The following is a 19,911-nucleotide window of genomic DNA, read 5'->3' as shown; positions in this document are numbered from 1 at the left end:
GTGACCACTATAACGTAATCCAGTAACTATAATAGGAGCACATATTCTACATTACAGCACTTTAAGAAGTGGATTCTGTCAGACTGTTAAAAACAGGCCGCAGTATTTTTGTTGCCATGTGCTGTGCTTGCAACACTGGAACTGATCTTTGAGTACCTGAATGTAGGATTTTAAACCATTTTTAAAATAAATCATAAAATAAAGAGAAAATAATTTAGAATAAAAGTCTCTTTTAAGGTCACTTATACAGTAATGTGCCAAAGTTGGTTGGCTGGTGTGGAAAACGCTGTAAAGTAAAAATGGACATGTTAGTAGATTATATTTATCAATTACCAAATGCAATGTGAGTGAAAAGAAGAAAAATCTAAATCAAATCAATATTTGGTTTGACCCTTTGCCTTCAAAACAGCATCAGCTCTTGTATAGGTACACTTGCAGATAGTTTTTGAAGGAACTCGGCAGGTAGGATGACCACAACATCTTGGACAACTCCCCACAGTGCTTCTGTGGATTTAGGCAGCCTCACTTGCTTCTCTGTCTTCATGTAATTCCAGACAGACTAGATGATGTTGAGATCAGGTCTCTGTGAGGGCCATACCATCACTTCGAGGACTCCTTGTTCTTCTTTACGCTGAAGATAGTACTTAATGATGGTATTGCATGATGGATAAGTTTCTGCCTGTACTTGTTTACCGTTTTGTACATCAACGCACTGAATGAAACAATATAGAGATTATTTTCTAATCAACAGTGGTTTATATGGTTGAAAGCAGGTCCAAAGGGTATGCACTTTATTGGTCAATTGTCGCCATTAGTAAGGGCAACTTTTGGGTTGCCAGGTTATGAAAAAACCCTTTGCCTGGTGTTAATCCTCATAGGACAACTTCCAAGTAAAGTACGTTTTAGAAATGCTTCATAAGTTGCAACTAATTGTTTTATCAGCATTTAAATAGAGCATTCATTAAACCCGTGGACATAAATGATTTAGCAACATTTATAACTTTATTATCAAATAGAACCCAAAAGTAACTTGGAGGGGAAGAGGAGGAGTGGTTTGGTAGAAATGATGAAGGAGTGGCTTCAGCACGCGAGCTGGTGTGTTTACTTTAGGTGTCGCAGTAAAGAGGCCATGTTGTAATATTGGCCGGGGTCCTACAAGGCTCCTGAGGACGCTGCAAAGACCAAAGGGTTCCCCACCGAGTGTTGTAGTAGCAATATTACGCCTTCGTCCGCTTGAACAAAATGAACACAGCCAGCTTTATATCCGCAGTGCGGAGAGGATGCGCGCAGACCAGACGTCCTCAAATACCTTTTTCCTCTTCGATGGTGAGCCTTCAACATATAGCCACTAAACATGTAATTGTGTTTATTCTGTGTGCTGAGTCAAGACAAGAAATCTACGGTGTACCGGTATTTTCTGCTGGTTTTTTAACTCTGCCCGAACAAAACCTGACATAACCTCCTTTAATCACCTTTGGCGCTGATGCGTTTTTGCAAATAAGCATGCAGGGGCAGTAGAGGACAGTATAGGGCCTGGCCACGATCCGCAGATTCATAACATATAGGCTCTATATGTCTATTCTGCCATTGTTTATGGTGGTCAGCTGGTGTTATGAATGCATTTTTGTATAAATATATTTTTTTAAATATCAAAACTGATTTCAAAAAATATATGTCTGCTCACAATATATTCCTGATGTTGTCTGCAGCTATCACCCAGCGCTCTGTGAGATGATTCATTTTGTCTGCAGGTTCAGTGCTGCCTGCAGTCCACGCAGCCTGTCCCTGCAGCCCGGCTGCCCTACAGAGTGAAGGTGTCTGCTGGGAAACGCTACGCATGGTGTGCTTGTGGACACAGTAAAAAACAGGTGTGCACGGCATGCGATCAACTTTCAGAGGTACCTGGGCTAAAAGTCAGGTTGTTTAAAGTCACAGCTCATTTTCAGTGGCGCCCCCAGAAAATTTTCCTAGGGGTGGCCAGATGGGGCCACTGGAAAACCTGGGGTGGCACCCTAAACCAAAAGTCACAACTGAATTTCAGGAATTCTATTATGCAGTATATAGACTAATGATAAAACTATGTTAAAATATGAGTTATGGAATCAGACTAATATACTTTGGTTTCTTCGAATACACTACTTGACCTTTTCCTTAAAAGAACAACTCCAGCTTTTGTAGGAGTGCACTGATTGCAAAGCCTACTTAAGATTACAGACATCACCGAGCATAAATATTTTTCTTTCATATTAGACTATATAGTTATTTAACGGAAATGTACAATATGTGTCTGTACAGTTGTGTAATTACTTTTAAACCATACTGTTCTATAAAAATGGTTTCTAAACATAAATGCCAGTAAAACTACAATACTCTCTCTTGCTACTGTGTTTTTAATGTAAACAAACAGCATGACTCCACTGAGAGCGAGAGTGTTAGAGAGAGCGACGAGTGCATTGACACAAGTTACAGTACCGCTGTCATAAACCTAGATTAAGAATGCAATATTTAAGCCAAAACAACCAAGCTCAGAACAAATGAGCCTACAGGGCCACAAGCAAACAGCAGTGAGCTCAACACCACTGAAGTCAACAACGACGCGCACAGACAACGTTTTAGGGATCCAGACCCTTTCTATATCGCTTTCCACAGAGATCCTGCAGTCGAAACGGAAAGAATGTCCACCAATATATATCCCATTCCCAGCTCCATACCTTTCATACAGCAGGGACCTGGCAACGACATGCAACATGAAAGCGGCTATATAACGACAACATCATGACGACAACCGCAATCCATAGCCTAGTATCAATCGATCCAGCACAACAATTTGGCCCATGCACAGACCAGCAGCACAGAGTCAGGATGATAAAAGATTCTTTCACTCACCAGAGCTGAGGGCTCACGTGAGGAGAAAGGCGGCGGCACGGCGGTTTTTCCTCTGGGCAAACTTCTGGATGACTGAAGTTTTTCAGAGAGTCTCCCGACTTGTTGCGGCCCCAGAGTGCTGTTTAACATTTTCTTCGGAGTTTAATAAACAATATGATCCCACTGTCACTGAGCTCATAGCTGTTTTCCTCCACCTGTTTGTTATGCTGCTCAATGGCTCGCCTGTGTTGGCCAGTGAACGTTAAGCCCAGTTTCACAGCATCGTCCAGATGACTCCCGCTGTTGTCATGTTTTGCAATCCTCTCAGAAAGGTGAAGATGAAAACAGTCACAGGATGGATCTCCCTCAAAGCCAAAGGTGCTTATCAGGTCACGCACGGCACTGTTAGTGGGACAGTGTCCGTTTGACGTTAGCTTGCTGTAAGCAATGGTGCTAACCTGTTGCTATCTGCAGTCTCGTATAGCTCTTACACACAGTACAGTATACAAAACTTTGTAGCAGTGTATCAAACATATTATTAAAGTTGCCAGGCTACTGACAATATACACTCACCTAAAGGATTATTAGGAACACCACACTAATACTGTGTTTGACCCCCTTTCGCCTTCAGAACTGCCTTAATTCTACGTGGCATTGATTCAACAAGGTGCTGAAAGCATTCTTTAGAAATGTTGGCCCATATTGATGGATAGCATCTGGCAGTTGATGGAGATTTGTGGGATGCACATCCAGGGCACGAAGCTCCCGTTCCACCACATCCCAAAGATGCTCTATTGGGTTGAGATCTGGTGACTGTGGGGGCCATTTTAGTACAGTGAACTCACTGTCATGTTCAAGAAACCAATTTGAAATGATTGGAGCTTTGTGACACGGTGCATTATCCTGCTGGAAGTAGCCATCAGAGGATGGGTACATGGTGGCCATAAAGGGATGGACATGGTCAGAAACAATGCTCAGGTAGGCCGTGGCATTTAAACCATGCCCAATTGGCACTAAGGGGCCTAAAGTGTGCCAAGAAAACATCCCCCACACCATTACACCACCACCACCAGCCTGCACAGTGGTAACAAGGCATGATGGATCCATGTTCTCATTCTGTTTACGCCAAATTCTGACTCTACCATCTGAATGTCTCAACAGAAATCGAGACTCATCAGACCAGGCAACATTTTTCCAGTCTTCAACTGTCCAATTTTGGTGAGCTCTTGCAAATTGTAGCCTCTTTTTTCCTATTTGTAGTGGAGATGAGTGGTACCCGGTGGGGTCTTCTGCTGTTGTAGCCCATCCGCCTCAAGGTCGTTGTGGCTTCACAAATGCTTTGCCGCATACCTCGGTTGTAACGAGTGGTTATTTCAGTCAAAGTTGCTCTTCTATCAGCTTGAATCGGTCGGCCCATTCTCCTCTGACCTCTAGCATCAACGAGGCATTTTCGCCCACAGGACTGCCGCATACTGGATGTTTTTCCCTTTTCACACCATTCTTTGTAAACCCTAGAAATGGTTGTGCGTGAAAATCCCAGTAACTGAGCAGATTGTGAAATACTCAGACCGGCCCGTCTGGCACCAACAACCATGCCACGCTCAAAATTGCTTAAATCACCTTTCTTTCCCATTCTGACATTCAGTTTGGAGTTCAGGAGATTGTCTTGACAAGGACCACACCCCTAAATGCATTGAAGCAACTGCCATGTGATTGGTTGATCAGATAATTGCATTAATAAGAAATTGAACAGGTGTTCCTAATAATCCTTTAGGTGAGTGTATATACTGTCTATATATTAATTACTGGGGTGCCCAAATCCCCCCCCCCCCCTTCCCTCCTTTCCCCCCTGGCAGCGCCATTGTTCATTTTACTGCTGTCTGTGTCCAGCAGTTGGAAAGTTGCCTTCTAAGAGGTGGAGATGGGAGACTTTGTACTTCTTCTTGTGAGTAACAGTAAAGAACAACAACAAAGTGACCACTGAGCAATATTGACAGACAACAAGGTTGCCATAAGCTTTTTTTTATGAAAGATTTTTGGATCTGCAAAGGAAACTCACAGGCGTGGTCAGTCACGTCAACAATGGCTCTGTTTTATTTACTTGTCTCAGCATGCAACAGTAGTAAGTCGGAATTCACCGCCCTGAAACGGACACACCCGAAATTCATGTTAATGATTACACCTGTGCTTTTCTTGCTATGTCAAAATGTCTGCTGTAAAAAAGAACTATCTCTGCAGTAGATTTGATCAAAATCTAGACAGTTTGCCAGTTACTGCCATTACCGTACATGCCCTATAGAGGCAACATGAATCATTGCTAATCTTGAATTGATCGTGTGCTGAAATAACTTGTGAGCACTGAACACAATCACCTGGTGCAATATATGCAGGCAGGTACGTTAGCTGGACAAACTTAACACACATTGCTTCTCAAATAAACAATTCTGATGCCAGAGGTTAATAAATGCAAACATGGAAATGCGCCAATATGTCAATGAGGATGGGAAACTCGTCACAGCTGCGTTTTATTCATTTTTAGGCTGGAAAGATGGGCATGGTTTGCAAAGTTCCTGCCCAGTTTGCTTTAAAAGTGGGAATTTTAAAATAGTTTTCCACCACTAAGGGTTAGTGTTAACATCACAATAGCATAAACACTTAAATTGTTTTGTTTTAAATTCAAATATGTGAAGACCATTTTCGACATAAATTTTTCAACATGATATATTAAAATTTCTACTCAGTTGTTTTTTTTCTGATGTAGCATGTTAAAGAGTGGTGTGTAGAGAATGTAAGAAATAAGTAAATTATTAATAAAGTCTACAGTCTAACCCAGTTCAAATTATGTGTTTCCTGTTGTCTGCTTGGGGATATAAAATAACATCTGAATAATCCAACGAGTAATCAAGAAATAATCTAAAAAGCTGAATGTGAATTGAAGATGATTTTACCGGCTGTGTCATCACACCTGTTTTCTCTCTCTCTCAGCCTTTCTGTGATGGGGCTCACAGGACAAAAGCTCCGGGCATCTCTCCTCTACACTTCACCCCTGACAAAGACAGGAAGTTCATGCTGTGTGCCTGTAAGCAAACCAGAAACGCACCGTACTGTGACGGCTCACACTTCCGGGTCATCTTCCGGGATTTGGTGAAGTCGGTGAAAGGCATCTTTAAATGAATAGTTCATCTCAACCAAAGTACGCCTGCTGTGGAGATCATCAGTAACAGTATTCATTTGATAATGCATCTGGGTTGAACTCATTACATTTTGACATTTATGGCGGTTTGCCTTTTGTTGGGAAAATGTGATGCCCTGCATCGTGTTATCCTCTTCATACTTGTCAGACTGACATTTTGGCTGTATAAATGAAGTGATTCATGATGAAGTATATATGTTTTGTAGCCTATGTTGCATATATATGCATATAAAAATGCGTAATCCAATAAAAATACTTAACAAAACAAATATGTTGCATTGGAAATGTGAATTTCAACTAGAGCAAGCGATTGTTAACAATGTGGCTTGTGCCAAAGCAGAGCAGCAACAGTTGCTATTAAATATAGATTTTTATTTATTGATTTAAAAATATGTCCCAGAGTTTCTCTCCATGATGATCAAAGGACTGCGGTCTCTCTAAAATGTGTATAATTGTTGCATTTATTCATGTGTTTGTGCATGTGTGTGTAATACTAAACATTAACAACAGAGTGAAAAAAAACATTGAATCCCCCCTTGCAGGATTAATAAAGCATGTCTTCTTCTTCTGTATTGCCTGGTCTTGAAGATCCTCATCCTACAGTTGTTGACATGGGACATCAAATCAGCGGCTGACCGATATCTGCCTCCTGATTGGTTCAGCTTGTATCGCGTGACTCTACAGGAAGAGATTTCTACAATCAGTCAGCTGTAGGCTGCTAAATCTGAGCGGTCCGCCAAAATGTGTTTCTGAACACCCTTTGAGCCGATAAATCAGCCGTCCAGATGCTGAATCTTCACTCATATTAGGTCTATAAGGTCTAATTAAAAATGTTTCGCAGTCAAGGGCACTAACGTTGCTGCACTGACCGTAAGGTTAGAGAAATTTCCCAGAGGTTATTAGCGAGTTAGCTAAGGTACGTGGTGCTCGTTAGCCGCCAGCTTCTAGCTTTCCTGCAAGTTAGTTAGTAGATGGTTATTTAGTTATGCTAGCTGATGACTGACTGCATGTTTTGCTTTATTATAATCAGATATTAATGAATGAATTGTTATTATTGTACATCCTCCTCCGACCAGCTGGGGGCGATAATACCTGCATGGGGCGCCTGAGGAGAGAGGTCTGAGGCACAGAGGGGCTAACTCTTAAATCCATCTGTTTTATTTCATGTATTTTGTATTAGCTGGGACCTAATTGAGACTTGGTGGCTTGCAGAATCACGTCGCGGTTGATTGACCTGCGCGCGACTTGAGCAGCTGCAGCTTAAGTCAGCTGTGACTGGAAACATGAACACGTTGGTGACCAAATTAGACCACAAATGGATTAGTCTAACCTTGAGACAACCTTGGATAACGGCAGCTTCCAAGGTAAATTAAGTCATTATATATTAGCCCCTGCCTGTAAATATGGAAGCGTTAGGCGTAACGTTACTCTTCTGAACTAGCTGGGCTGTTAAAATGATTTATCACATTGTTGGTTTCCCTTTATTTTTCGACCGACTTAACTGTAACTGGTAGAATTTTGAGGTTAGTGGTACTTTGACGTTCAAGACTTAATTTTTACAACACATTGCAGACAGAAACACTACTTCCCAACCTTTCATCTAACTTTTCTTTGCACATGAAATACTTGATAGCCACCTAACATTAGACTAGAGTATACAGAAGTAGTAGTGCCATCTACTTCCTATCATCCAAGCCCCTGCACAGCCTCCCACATACTGGAGCTGTTTTTGATCATAGCCGGATTAGACTTTTCCTCAGGACAGTCTGGGCCCGGTTGACCTCACTCATGTTAATTTTGATGCACTTGGGAAGAGTTAAAACTACAGCTTTGACTCTCTAAAACATATGGAGTTTGGTGACCAGCAAATATTTCAGCAGCGCTCAGTCCATCTTCACTGTGAAAAGAGGTCATAAGAGACAAAATGGCTTAATACACCTGGGTGGGTTGACCAGGCCTTTGTTAAAATACTACAAGGCTGTCACCGTGGAGTCCTGAGAAGATGACTAAATCAAGCAAAATAAGTGAACACCTGTGAAAGTGTACCATGTACGGGCTTTAAACGACTAATATGAAATTATTCAACTCTGGCCATGACTCAAAGAGTACTTTTGAAAATTAAGTATATATTTTTATGTATTTACTTTTGCTTTTACTTGTAGCTACAGTAGAGTATTTGTACCTTTTTTCTAATAGTATTACAACTTATCTTAAAAAATAAACAGTGCATACACTTATGTACCTCTGTCCACAGGTCCAGCTCTCCACACTTCCTCCAGAACCTGTCATCCCCTCTAAGAAGCCTTTCAAAGTGGAGCTGGTTGGTGGAAAGCGTTACTCATGGTGCACCTGTGGACACAGCAAGAAACAGGTGAAACCACCGTCGACGTCATCTTGTATCACTCAAGTACGCGTCCGGTATATTCCCTGATCACATCTTTATCTTTCAGCCTCTCTGTGACGGAGCCCATAAAACCAAAGCCCAAGGCCGGTCCCCGCTACGCTTTGTCCCTGAGAAAGACACCACAGCTTGGTTGTGTGGTTGCAAGTACACAAACAACCCACCTTACTGTGATGGCACGCACAAGCAGGACTTCATCGTATCCGCCCCGCTGCATGAACAAACCGACTCTTGAAAAAGAAGTGGGAGATGTCTTTGAACAGAGCATAATGTTGCCGTTGCATTGAAAGATGCTGTAGCTTGAAAGAGAAGGGAGTGGCGATGGAAAGGTTAACGCCACAACCCTCGACTTCATTTGTCCTTCCTTTGGGTCTTTTATAAAGGAGAGATCATGTTGCATTCACAACAGGGTTGGACGATATGATGATACACTGTGATATAATACAGGTTTGAGCATAGGTGTCATTTACACTGGGGATGCTGGGGACATGTTGTTTTTTTTTAAAGCAGTTCTGAAAAATTGCTTGCAACAAGAAATGTTCATTAACAAATTAAAATGCTAGAAGGAAAGGTTTATTTGCACAACAAGAATTGAAGATGAATTGCATTGCAATGTAAATATAGAGAATATAGAAAAGTTACGTAAGCTTGCTGCATTATATTCCAGTATATATTTATATTTTAAATTGTCACCTGCAACTGGAATTTTGTGTTTTCCTCTATATAAATACATTTCCACCAAAAATTGGTGCAGAAAATGTCTCCAGAATGCAGGAAATCAAGTGTTTAATGCTCACAATCTTCTGGGGAAGGACCCCCAATTGTATATTTCATCAATGAATATTTCTTCTAAATAGTTTTAAAATATCTTCTTGTCTTGTTCTCATGACCCCAAAATTGTGCATCATCACATGATGGCTTCATCATGGCTTAAGTGTTTTGTCAAACCCCTATTCTGAGCCCTTAAATGTCCCCACCACTTTTCAACACAAAATGATGCCCTTGGGTTTGAGCACCGCTGGAGAGTTTACCATGTAAAAAAACAGTACTGGAAGTCCATAGAAAAAGAATGTTAAAGTTGGGATGTAACAGTATTATGGTTAAGATATTGAAGACCTAGAGAGAGAAAAGACGAGAGAAAACTGGAGGTATTTTGGAGAAAAACATTTTTTTAACTATCATGTCAACCAGGGCTGGCCCGGGCTTTTATGGATCCCTAGGGAGGATCTAAAGAGAATTGCGCTCCAACCTTACATGTTATCCACCGGATGGCTTTTTACATGAGCTACTGATACTTTGCTGTACAAGTACACAGAGAAGTCTAACTCATGTAGACATACATTTATATTTATATATCATTCATACCTTGCACTTTGCATAATGTATCATTTTATTTCATTACTGTCATCACTTCTGTTTAGATGCTTTGTACCAGTGACATGCGCAATGACATGCGCAATGACAATAAAGTTGAATCTAATCTATTTTTATGCTTACCAAGAGATTTTTCACTATATACCGTCATTGCAGCAACAGCATTGATCATAAGCCAGTACGCCACAAAGGTTGGGAACCAGCGATATGTATCATGGTAATGAGCCCGTCTAGTCTCGTTACTCTAACTTCTGTTTGGTTTCAGTTTATTATGTACAATCTCTGACATTTGTGGTTTGATATCTAAATATGACATCTGAAAAGAAGAACACATTTAAAACTTTGCTTGTTCTTAATCCCAAGATGATGGTGTGATCGTGACACTTTGATGTCATTCCATCACACTTTGCGCGATCGCTGCGTGTAAAAAAGTAAATTCAAAATGCACAGACAAAAAATAACAACATTAATAACTGTAAACATTGCAAAAAGTACCCTGAATTATTTAACACATTAAAAGTGTTTAAATCTTTGACAGAACTGCCTGATTTCCGGTTCACTTTCATATAACACAGAATGCTAAAGTGATTAAAATGTTGAGCAAAGCTTTGTGTGTTTGACTCTCATTTCCACCACACGCACAACAGCATGCTTCACAACCAATTAAGTTCAGGGAATCATAAACAGGTGACTCAAGTCAGAAAAACCTAGTAAGTAAACATTTTATTGACCTAAAACATGCACATATGGCTGATAAAAAATTATCATCGTTTGTTTAAAAGAAACAAAAGGAATGTTGAAATTCATGGAACTACAACATAACATGGTCAAATATTCAAATCCCTTTTGAGTTCTTCGACTGCCATGAGAGAAAGAACACGGTCTGCAGACAAACAACTGCTTGCGAGCATGGTAGTGCTTGGAAATGTGTAAATAGAAATGCTTCTCCTGTTGGAAAATACTTGTTGGTTTGGATTGTGTAATCTGACTTTAACAAAGTGCATCAACAGTTATATGTAAGGTACCTGTACTGATGGCTGATGAGCGGTTGCTTATACTGGACACTTATACAGCAGTTATTAACGTGACTGTTCAAAGGCAAGGATTAGCTTTTTATTAATTAACTTTTTTTACAACAACTCCCACAGTGCTGCAATGCCTTTCAGCGTTTTGTCTCAAGTTTTATGGAGCCAAATGAATGCTGATGGAACTACGGAAATGAAACAGACCCACTGCATATACAATACAAAACGATTACAATATCTTGTATAAAAGATAAGTTTATACATATGTATGCACACATGCTCACATTTGATACATACTGTACAGTTTTGTATGTGTGCACTGTTCTAGTCTAACACACATAAACACACGCGCGCACATACATACATACAAGTGTCTATTTGGCTGCACTTTTCAGTCTTTCCTGCTGAAAGAGTAACATTAATCAGCCTCCCATGTGTCCAGAAGGAAGAAGGCGCAAACTCGTCTTTTTGCTCTGTAGAAAGAAAGAAGGGAGCAATTTCCAACACTGTCCTCCCTTGCTGCCCTGTATACACGTTAGGTCGTCGGAGGCAAACCACTTTTGTCGCCTCCCCTCGCCTCCTCCTTGCCGGCCCCAGAGCTCGTGCCATTGACAGTCACCTTCCGAGCGTTGGCGCCCTGTTTGGAGGCGAGAGTGTGTCGCTGAGTGTTGTTCGGCACAGTGGTACCGTTGGAGCTTTGGATGGCGGGGGAGGGGTTGTGGGGCGCAGGGCTGGACTGCGAGGAGGCTCGGGGCGGCTGGGCTGCAGCAGGACTGTGGACTTTGTCGCTCTGGGAGTCGCTCTCTGACGTCGGACTGGTGTTGATGCCGTCGGAGTGTCCCTGGGCGGCAGACTGGGACGGCCTCCTGCGCTTCCGGGTGGGCTTGACCAGATACTGCAGGGGGATGGGTCCAGTCTGCACAGAGGTACACATATCATTAAGGCTGTGGATAGGAGCTCAGGTTTTAAAATTCATCAATATGTGGGAGCGTTTACAAGCAGGACTGTACAAGTTAAATGATAAGACTGAAACGTTTTCTTATTGTCAACAAAGACCAGATCCATCGATGAATAGATCCTACTAAAGTGATGCATCTCATTCCTCTGAGCTCCTTCCAAAAACTATTACAAACAAATGTTCCTTCATTACCATAAACACGGGCACTGTCATTTGTTTCCCCACATACACTGCCCTGCTATTCACTTCACCAAGTGCACATTAATCCAGCGCAGAAAATAGTTCCCAACAAATGCGTTACATGCTCCAGTTTGAGTAACGTTTGCTAAAAACTACAGTGCCCAGCAAATTACTGAGCCTTTTTTAAATGAAACTATTTGTGACCAGTTTTTAAAGTAAATGATTTGTACTTGTTTAGCGCCTATCCAACCACTCAAAGTGCTTTACACTACTCACATTCACCCCTCGCACATGCATTCATACAAAATGGAGAGAGGCTAAGGAGCCATCAGAAACAGATACACACATTCATAAGCAATCTTGCCCAAGGATATTTCGACATGCAAACTGCATGCATATATTCGCCAGCCTTTTAAAATACCCTAGTCCATATATTACAGTCCTTCCTGTTACCAAAGCATTATTGAGGGAGAGGGAGGTTGAGGATAGCCGCAGCTGCTCACTTCACGTCCCATTTTATGACATCAATCTCAGTTAAATCATCTCACAAAAGAGGATTATCAGCTCACTCTGCCCACCCAGGATATTCCTAACTAGCAACAAGCACGTCCACATAAAAAGGGAGTTTTCAGCAAATATATAACTCTGGAGCTACATACTTTACATACTTTTTGTTGGAAGATCAGACCAGTCTAAAAACTTATTCAGCATTCACAAGCTATGTTGGGAGTAAACCAACCTCAGCAAGACAAACTGCAATCAGACAGACATCAGTGAAAATTAGGGATCATGGGTCCTTTCTTGCACTAAAAAAAAAGTTGCTATTTGGCTGCTGACTCTGGGAATCGCAGCTTCCTACAAAACCTTTTAAGGGACCAAACATTGACGCTAAGGACTTCAACACCAAGCATCAGCTCCTATTGGCTGCCTGTTATGCAATCAACCTAAATACATATATAGCATGTGCAAGAAAACCGTCAGCAGTAATGTCAATTTGTTGTATGTGAAAGTGAAACACCGCAAAGAGGGGAAGAATCAGGGAGCGTTTCTCTTGTCCTACCGATACACTGAAACAGCTTTTTATTAGGTTTTCTGATTTCTTGTTCAGTGTTTTAGTTCATATGTTTTTCAGTAAAATCCACTGGATCCTGTATTAATGGGAGTGCCATCTTTTCTGGCAGCTGAATAGTCCAGAGACAGACTTTATAATTAGGATTAAATAACCTGAACATGACTGCACACTAGGTAAACTTAAAAAAAAAAAAAAAAAGATATCAAACTAACTGTCATGTAGCTCCATTACTGATCTCCCTCTCAGATCTTTCACAGCATTGTTACTTTTCCCATTTCAAGGCAAGCTAAGACTGATTCCTCTTCCCATTTGAATGGAACCGAAATGAAAGCTACAGGAGACACAAGAGTGATGATCACAGTTCTTGTTTGGTAAATATTTGTCATCCACAGTTAAAAAAAACAAACAAACAAAAAAAAGGTATGAAAGCTGTCACTCACTCGTCTCCACTCATAAAAGTAGGCGATATCCATTAGTGTGTAGTAGTCCTTCAAGGGCTCGTCTCCGTACAACACCTCCACCTGTAACGTACAGTCAAAAACCAGTTAACACAGTGTGACCAGCAGAAAACAGCCGTCTGCCAGATATTCACTTTAACATGTTTAGATGTCTTCCTTTGGAGGTTTAGATCTATTCTGCAGCAATTTGTCTTGATGGGTGGTAATGCATAAAATCAACTCAACCAGTTGATGCATTTCAGTAGCCTACCAGTGGCTGAAGAAAAAAAAAATAGCCTTTATGGAATGTATTTACATTTTGGTCCCAATTTAAAGCTTCCATTGACTACAACTTTCATCATCATGGACCATTATCCCAGTTTTACTTGAATAATGACTCAATATCAGGAAAGGTCCTGCTTCTGCTGAAGTCATACGCTGCTTCCAGGCAAACTTTTGTTTCACTGACCCCAATTACTTCTGCACAACAGTTGAAAGGCTAAAAAAAAAAAAAAAAACCACAATAAAAAACATCCAACAGCACTACGTTTTGTTTCAACCTCAAGATAACTGCCGCTGCTGTACTTTGAATACCATCATTTGAAAAAAGATGCTTATTCTGTCACCATTCAAGAACATCACTTCCTGAGAGATTTTTGATCAAGGAGCTTTATCAAAAGGGAAGGAGAGGAAACGGCAGCAACAGGAAGTGTTGTAAAACACAAAGTGGCTCCACTTTTCACTTTTCAATTCTGTTGGGAGCCAGGTGTACAGGTGCACAAATAAATACCAGCATTAAATGAATGATTGACTGAATATTGTCAAGGTACCCTTGTACCTTATGCTGTGGTCATGTCATGGGTGAATTGCCGTAATAACCAGTTTCCCACCTGTCACGACTGTCTTGCCAAAATGTCGTAATCATGAAAATCTTTCCCATTGCCAATTTCCCACTTGAAGTGAACGCAGCATTACAATGTATTTGGGACATTCAAATGTTCCAGTTGTGTACACTTTATAATAAATCTTGTGTTGTAACGAATGAAACCCTGACATCTTTGACCTTTTGACCATCTTTGTCTAATGCTGACACTCGGATCATATTGTATAGACCATAACTATGAGCAAGCAAAACTTCTGCCTAGCCATGAAATCTCCCACTTGCTAAAATCGAGTGTCAAAAATACAGCGACAAGATGGCTGCCACCATCACTGCAGCTACAGCTATATAAAAAAAACAATATTAACACAAAAACAAAATGTGCCTAATTTAAAAAAATTTGTTTTTAAACCTATAAAGTCTTTGTTCGTATGTATTTCTTGTTAACAACCAGCTACAAATGCAACACAACAAAAGTAGCTAATTTAAGCTTTTCCATTTACTTGGTGTGATCACGGGCCCAGCCGGTCGGAATAACAGGAGGTTTTTGCATTCTACGCCTGTTCACCATCAAAATATCTCCTGTGAAAAATACTTTTTTGTTTTACCTTGACATATTTCTCCCCCCCCCCCTTATGGGTAGTGGAATGAGCTGTAAACTCAACACTGACATATCAATGGAGAAACATCAGCATTGATTTGGGATCGTGTTTGTGTCCACCTGATTAATGAAAGTCCAACATTCACTCACTAAATAGTAACTATTTTCCACTGGATGCTGGGCAGGTAGTACAGTGAGTTTATGAGAGCTTTTTTTTTTTCCTCCCCCCACTAAAAAGGGCTGCCTGCTGGCAGTAAAAGTGAAACAAAACTGTAAAGTTATGGGATGTAAAAACCAAAACAATCCACTCAAAAAAAGACGCTTACATGCTCTTTAGACAGGTGACAATTCTCTGTGGGTTTCTCACTTAGAGGGACCCCGTTCACATTACATAAAGTCATTTGATCCACTGTTAATATAAAAATAAATGTGTGCAGCATTTTGGTCACGAGTGACTCTTTTGGTCTCTTTGGAGCTCTGGTAGTTATCGTGTTGCACTGACAGCTCACATGTCAAAGTACTGATTGCCAGAGCTCTTTCACAGCTGACAAATGCATGCAACCTAATATGACTGTGATCACACAGCTTTAGAGTCAAAAATCCTTTTAAATTAGGTATTTATATTATTGTGTCTAAACCATAGACTGTATATAGGAAATGGACGTAGTCATCAAGACGTCACCCGTTGGTACGTGGACTCCCGTTTTGAAGCCTCAAGTTTCAAAAGCCGATAGGGCGCCGATATGACGAGTTTTTGCAACTTGCAGCTTGCAACAGTCTAAAAATTAAATGTACTCACCAGAGAAAGTGAACAGCCAACTCCTAATAAGCTTTTTCAACGGCGCTGGTTAAATTTACACAATGCCATGGGTACGAGTCGGCTCTAGCCTGATTGACAGGTCGCCATGGTAATCATACCATGCCACTTGTCAATCATAGATAATCCCACCCTGAAACATACTTTGCTTTGTGGTCCATTTTAAAATAAATGGGACCGTAATTTTCTAAATGAACATCATTTTGTATTGAAGAAGACTTGAAACTAGCGACTGAGACCATAAACTCATCAGAAAAAGCATTTACTGGGGTAATTGTTCAGCAGAGAAGTAGGGTCATTTTCCCATTATTTCTAATGGAGACTGACTTGTTTTTACAACCAGAAGAGTCGCCAAAACCATTTCAGTAGAATGCAGGTTTCAGGGACTTCCGCATCGGCTTCATATTGTCGACCGGAAGCTTCCCGCTTGGTCTACATTACATTACATTAATTCATTTAGCTGACGCTTTTATCCAAAGCGACTTACAATTGCTATACATGTCAGAGGTCGCACGCCTCTGGAGCAACTAGGGGTTAAGTCAGGGACACAATGGTGGATGTCTCACAGTGGGAATTGAACCCACACCAAAGGCAAGGATCTTCTCTATGCGCCATCACCACCCAGGTCTAAATCCTGAAGTTTGCTACACAGTCAATACAAGGAGAGAATATGGGTGCAAAGTTTCTACTTACCCGATAGTTGTTGGGAATATCCATCTTGCTTCGGAGAAACTTTGCTAAGTGCATGACGGACATGGCTGCTGGGCACTGCAGGAAGCGTTTACCGTTGGACTGGGGACAAAGAAAAAAAAGCAGAGAGGGGACCCATAGATCCAGGGTGAAATTACATTAAACAATAAATGTGTAGGCTTCAGCAGCTGCTTTAGTCAACTTAAAAATCAGGCTTTACCTTGTCTCCTTCCATCTCTGAATGCTGCCTCTCACTATTTCTGCAGGGAAATATTAAATATAAAGAAAATGTGTTAGAACAATAACAAAATATTTCCATGCATACAGAAAATTCAGATTTCTTCTCATTGCTTCCACCACTAACCCACTAACTTCGTCTTACTTGCATATTTAAGTAATTCTACTCTATTGTTTCCACACGTCTCAGCAGTGACTTTCCAGTAAACACTCCCAACACGAGGATTTCTGAACCCCCCCCCCCTTTTTTTTTTCTTTCCTTTTTTAAAATCAGAAATTATTGACTCACTTGTTCCTCTCGTAGAACTGTATGGACAGACTGATGATTTCATCCTCTGCTATGTTAAACGTCTCCACCACTTCCCCTGGCTCCAGCACACGATTCTCTGCGTAGAAGTCCCGCCTCCGTTTCATCTCATCTGAGTTCAGAAACATAAGTGTCCATTGGCAACGAAATGCATCATTAAAAAGGGAAATTATGACAAAGGCTGAGACTACGCTTGCTTCGAGATAGTTTGTTGTTGTGCAGCCTCCGCCTCACCTTTGAATAACCCTGGAACAAGCTTATAAACAATATCTTGTAGGGTTTTGTCCGCTCTGGAAAAGATGAGAAAAGGTGTCATGTAGGGACGCCAGACTGATTGCATTCAGAAGTGCTGCACAAAACACCTGATATAAACCATTATCATCTTGCCTGATGCTGAGCTGTGGACATGTCTTGTGAACCTGGACGTCACAGCGAGGGCAGAACTTATTTGTCTCCAGGAAGGCAACGATGCAAGTTTTACAAACTGTGCGGAGAGAAATGACACAGACAGATGCTAAAACACTGCTCGGTATCACAAACAGTGTTAATGGCTAGTTCGTGGACTGGACTCGGTGCACTTGCAATGCAATATAATCTAATAAAAACTACTACTACATTTTTGTTTAGTCAGTCTCACAATAGATACATTACCAGCCTCCACAGTTACTATAGAGGTGAATCAACACAGTGTCAACAAAAATGTAATTGTTGTTTCATATGCATTACAGTATTGAGCACACAGAAGAAGACTTCCTATAGGCCTGATTTTCAGTATGAACACTAAGGTGGTGTCACAGTATTAAGACTCACCATCACCTCCATACAACCACAACGTGAGCAGGACCTCTCAATATGCATACACTTACAAGGGCTACATTACATTTCATCCAGGATTAATGGAAACACTATGCATGCAAGGTAATGCTTTCATGTGAGGAACTTACAGGAGTGCAGGCATTCTACTATGGTTGTAGCATCAATTAAGTAACCAGCGCACAGTGGACATGTGAGGTGTGGATTCAGATCTGTGATTTTAATCCGGTTGGGCTGCATTTTATCCATCTGGACAGATCTGCACAGGAAACAAATAACGACATGAGAGATTCTTGTTACACAGTAGGACACAGGTAAATGTGCATAATGCTTTCAGAGACTATTAGTTGTTTCTTATATTGTCAATGAGGGGCTGCCACAGTGCTCCCCCAGACAATGTCTGCAGCTCGTCCTTGGGACAGCAGGTTGTGAAAGCACAACAAAGAGAGCAAATGACCAACAAAACCAACTGGAAGGACATGTTGGAGCGATAAATAACGTGTGGAGAGTGGGAGCCGTGCAGCTAAACGCAGGCTGTGTGGTGGTACACAGCAGCCGACTATTGAATCGCCCCTGTGTGGCCTCTTCTTGTGCACCAGCTCTGCTCCTCGACTAGCGGACCAACAAAGATCGTTTGCATTTCTCCGGAGCCCCGCCGTCCGACCGTGCACCAGAACCAAACACATCCAAAGAAAACACCGACACCGAGGGGGGTGCAGAGTCACAGAAAATCACACTGGTACACAAAGCAGCCATCTTAAATTTACTGACAGGGCTGTATCAAGAGGCGAACAAGAGAGGCTCAAAATGTGACACCGTGCACTTTGTGTGCGCCTCAGCAGACAGCGGGGCGACGTGCCCGATAAAGAGCGATCAGCGATGCTTCGTTCCTACCTGATTAGACATCAAAGTTTCCCTCTCCTCCCAACGAGGATCCAGGTAAATTATTTGGACTTGGACAGAATTTGCAGCAGCGCCAGAAAATGGCTTTTTTCAGCACCGTCAGAGGACTGCCCATTTTGGATCACGTGATATTATTTTGTCGCCTCGTTCTCGGGGCATACAGGGTATCCTCTGCAGGCCCCACATACTTTCTACATATGCATTACCCCTGCACGGGCCCGCCATTCCATTAGTTCTTTATTTCACCTTTGTTCATGCATTTATTTCAATAAGTTGCACAGGAGAGGGATCCTGCCACGCCCTCTGCGCGTCTGACTGCAAGTTATTTTGCCTGCAGGCCTCACTTCCCGGGGCCCGAGCCGAGGGTTGGCCCACAAAGATGAGTGGAACTTTATTGGAAATTAATTCTCTTGTTCCGTTTTCATTTCTGTGATTGTATAATTTTTATTATTTGTATTATAAAATAAATAACAGATAAAACAATAACTCAAGGGATAATAAATTAGCTAACAGGTGAAATGGGGAATCACATCACATATAAAATTAATGTTTAACCATTTCAGTCTGCAGTTAGAAATCTCCATTTCCAGGTACCCTTGCTAAAAGTTGCACACAATTAAAAATAATTATGACTATAAAAGAAAAACAGAAAAGAAGGACAAAGACACTTTTTACTCCATTGCATGTATTTGACAACATTAGTTGCCAGTTACATAGTAGATTCTCATTAATTAATGCACAACATAAATCTACTTATAAATTATTATGTATTATTATGGATAAGGCTTCCCCTTTTACTTAAGCAACATTTTGAATGCAAGACCTTTACTTGTAAAAGAGTATTCTACGCTGTAGTGTTGCTATTTTCACTATTAAAATATTACTAAAACTATACTGACTTCCTTATTTGTGAGTGAGGTAAACAAAATGTAGCCTATATGAAATATTTTCTTTAAAACTCAGTTACAACGCTACTGATGAGGTGGAAATTTGATTGACTGAATATTTGACAGGACAATTGCAGCACACAGGGGATAATGGTGATTACATGCTAGCAGTAAAAGTGATTAAAAATTGTGTTGTAAGAAAAAATCTTTACATTAAGGGGAAGCAAATATTCATGCTAAAGGTATTTTAATTTCACTAATCTTGAATGGG

General features: G+C 41.0%; 3 protein-coding genes across 6 annotated transcripts; 2 read left to right on the top strand and 1 right to left on the bottom strand.

Annotated features, from left to right (window-relative positions):
- The first annotated feature begins 1,094 nt into the window (after positions 1 to 1,094).
- Positions 1,095 to 6,630, top strand: LOC119899767 (CDGSH iron-sulfur domain-containing protein 3, mitochondrial-like). Of its 2 annotated transcripts, none has more exons than XM_038714472.1 (3): positions 1,095 to 1,326; positions 1,752 to 1,898; positions 5,851 to 6,630. In XM_038714472.1, the coding sequence occupies exons 1-3, from the start codon at positions 1,243 to 1,245 to the stop codon at positions 6,037 to 6,039; spliced, it is 420 nt and encodes a 139-aa protein (XP_038570400.1). In that variant the 5' UTR covers positions 1,095 to 1,242; the 3' UTR covers positions 6,040 to 6,630. The 2 variants fall into 2 exon arrangements, with proteins under 2 accessions (XP_038570400.1, XP_038570401.1); XM_038714473.1 differs by having other exon boundaries at positions 1,098 to 1,326; positions 1,752 to 1,868.
- A 126-nt stretch (positions 6,631 to 6,756) lies between these two features.
- Positions 6,757 to 9,109, top strand: LOC119899768 (CDGSH iron-sulfur domain-containing protein 3, mitochondrial-like). 3 transcript variants are annotated; one of them, XM_038714476.1, is made up of 4 exons: positions 6,757 to 6,974; positions 7,271 to 7,422; positions 8,313 to 8,429; positions 8,509 to 9,109. In XM_038714476.1, exons 2-4 carry the CDS (start codon positions 7,342 to 7,344, stop codon positions 8,692 to 8,694), a joined length of 384 nt encoding a protein of 127 aa, XP_038570404.1. In that variant the 5' UTR covers positions 6,757 to 6,974; positions 7,271 to 7,341; the 3' UTR covers positions 8,695 to 9,109. The 3 variants fall into 3 exon arrangements, with proteins under 3 accessions (XP_038570404.1, XP_038570403.1, XP_038570402.1); XM_038714475.1 differs by having other exon boundaries at positions 6,758 to 6,974; positions 7,239 to 7,422; XM_038714474.1 differs by lacking the exon at positions 6,757 to 6,974 and having other exon boundaries at positions 7,034 to 7,422.
- Positions 9,110 to 10,537: 1,428 nt separating this feature from the next.
- LOC119899766 (polycomb complex protein BMI-1-like) lies at positions 10,538 to 18,861 on the bottom strand. Its single transcript, XM_038714471.1, has 9 exons — positions 18,745 to 18,861; positions 17,982 to 18,109; positions 17,425 to 17,521; positions 17,272 to 17,327; positions 17,020 to 17,149; positions 16,714 to 16,753; positions 16,497 to 16,595; positions 13,509 to 13,589; positions 10,538 to 11,774 (listed from the first exon to the last, which is right to left on the bottom strand). Exons 2-9 carry the CDS (start codon positions 18,097 to 18,099, stop codon positions 11,394 to 11,396), a joined length of 1,002 nt encoding a protein of 333 aa, XP_038570399.1. The 5' UTR covers positions 18,100 to 18,109; positions 18,745 to 18,861; the 3' UTR covers positions 10,538 to 11,393.
- Between the last annotated feature and the right edge of the window lie 1,050 nt (positions 18,862 to 19,911).

This window comes from Micropterus salmoides, unplaced genomic scaffold (assembly GCF_014851395.1).
Source record: "Micropterus salmoides isolate LMB-PRFRI ecotype aquatic unplaced genomic scaffold, ASM1485139v1 Ms_hic_scaffold_12, whole genome shotgun sequence".
In the NCBI taxonomy this organism is placed as follows: domain Eukaryota; kingdom Metazoa; phylum Chordata; class Actinopteri; order Centrarchiformes; family Centrarchidae; genus Micropterus; species Micropterus salmoides.
This window is presented reverse-complemented; position numbering and strand designations above follow the sequence as displayed.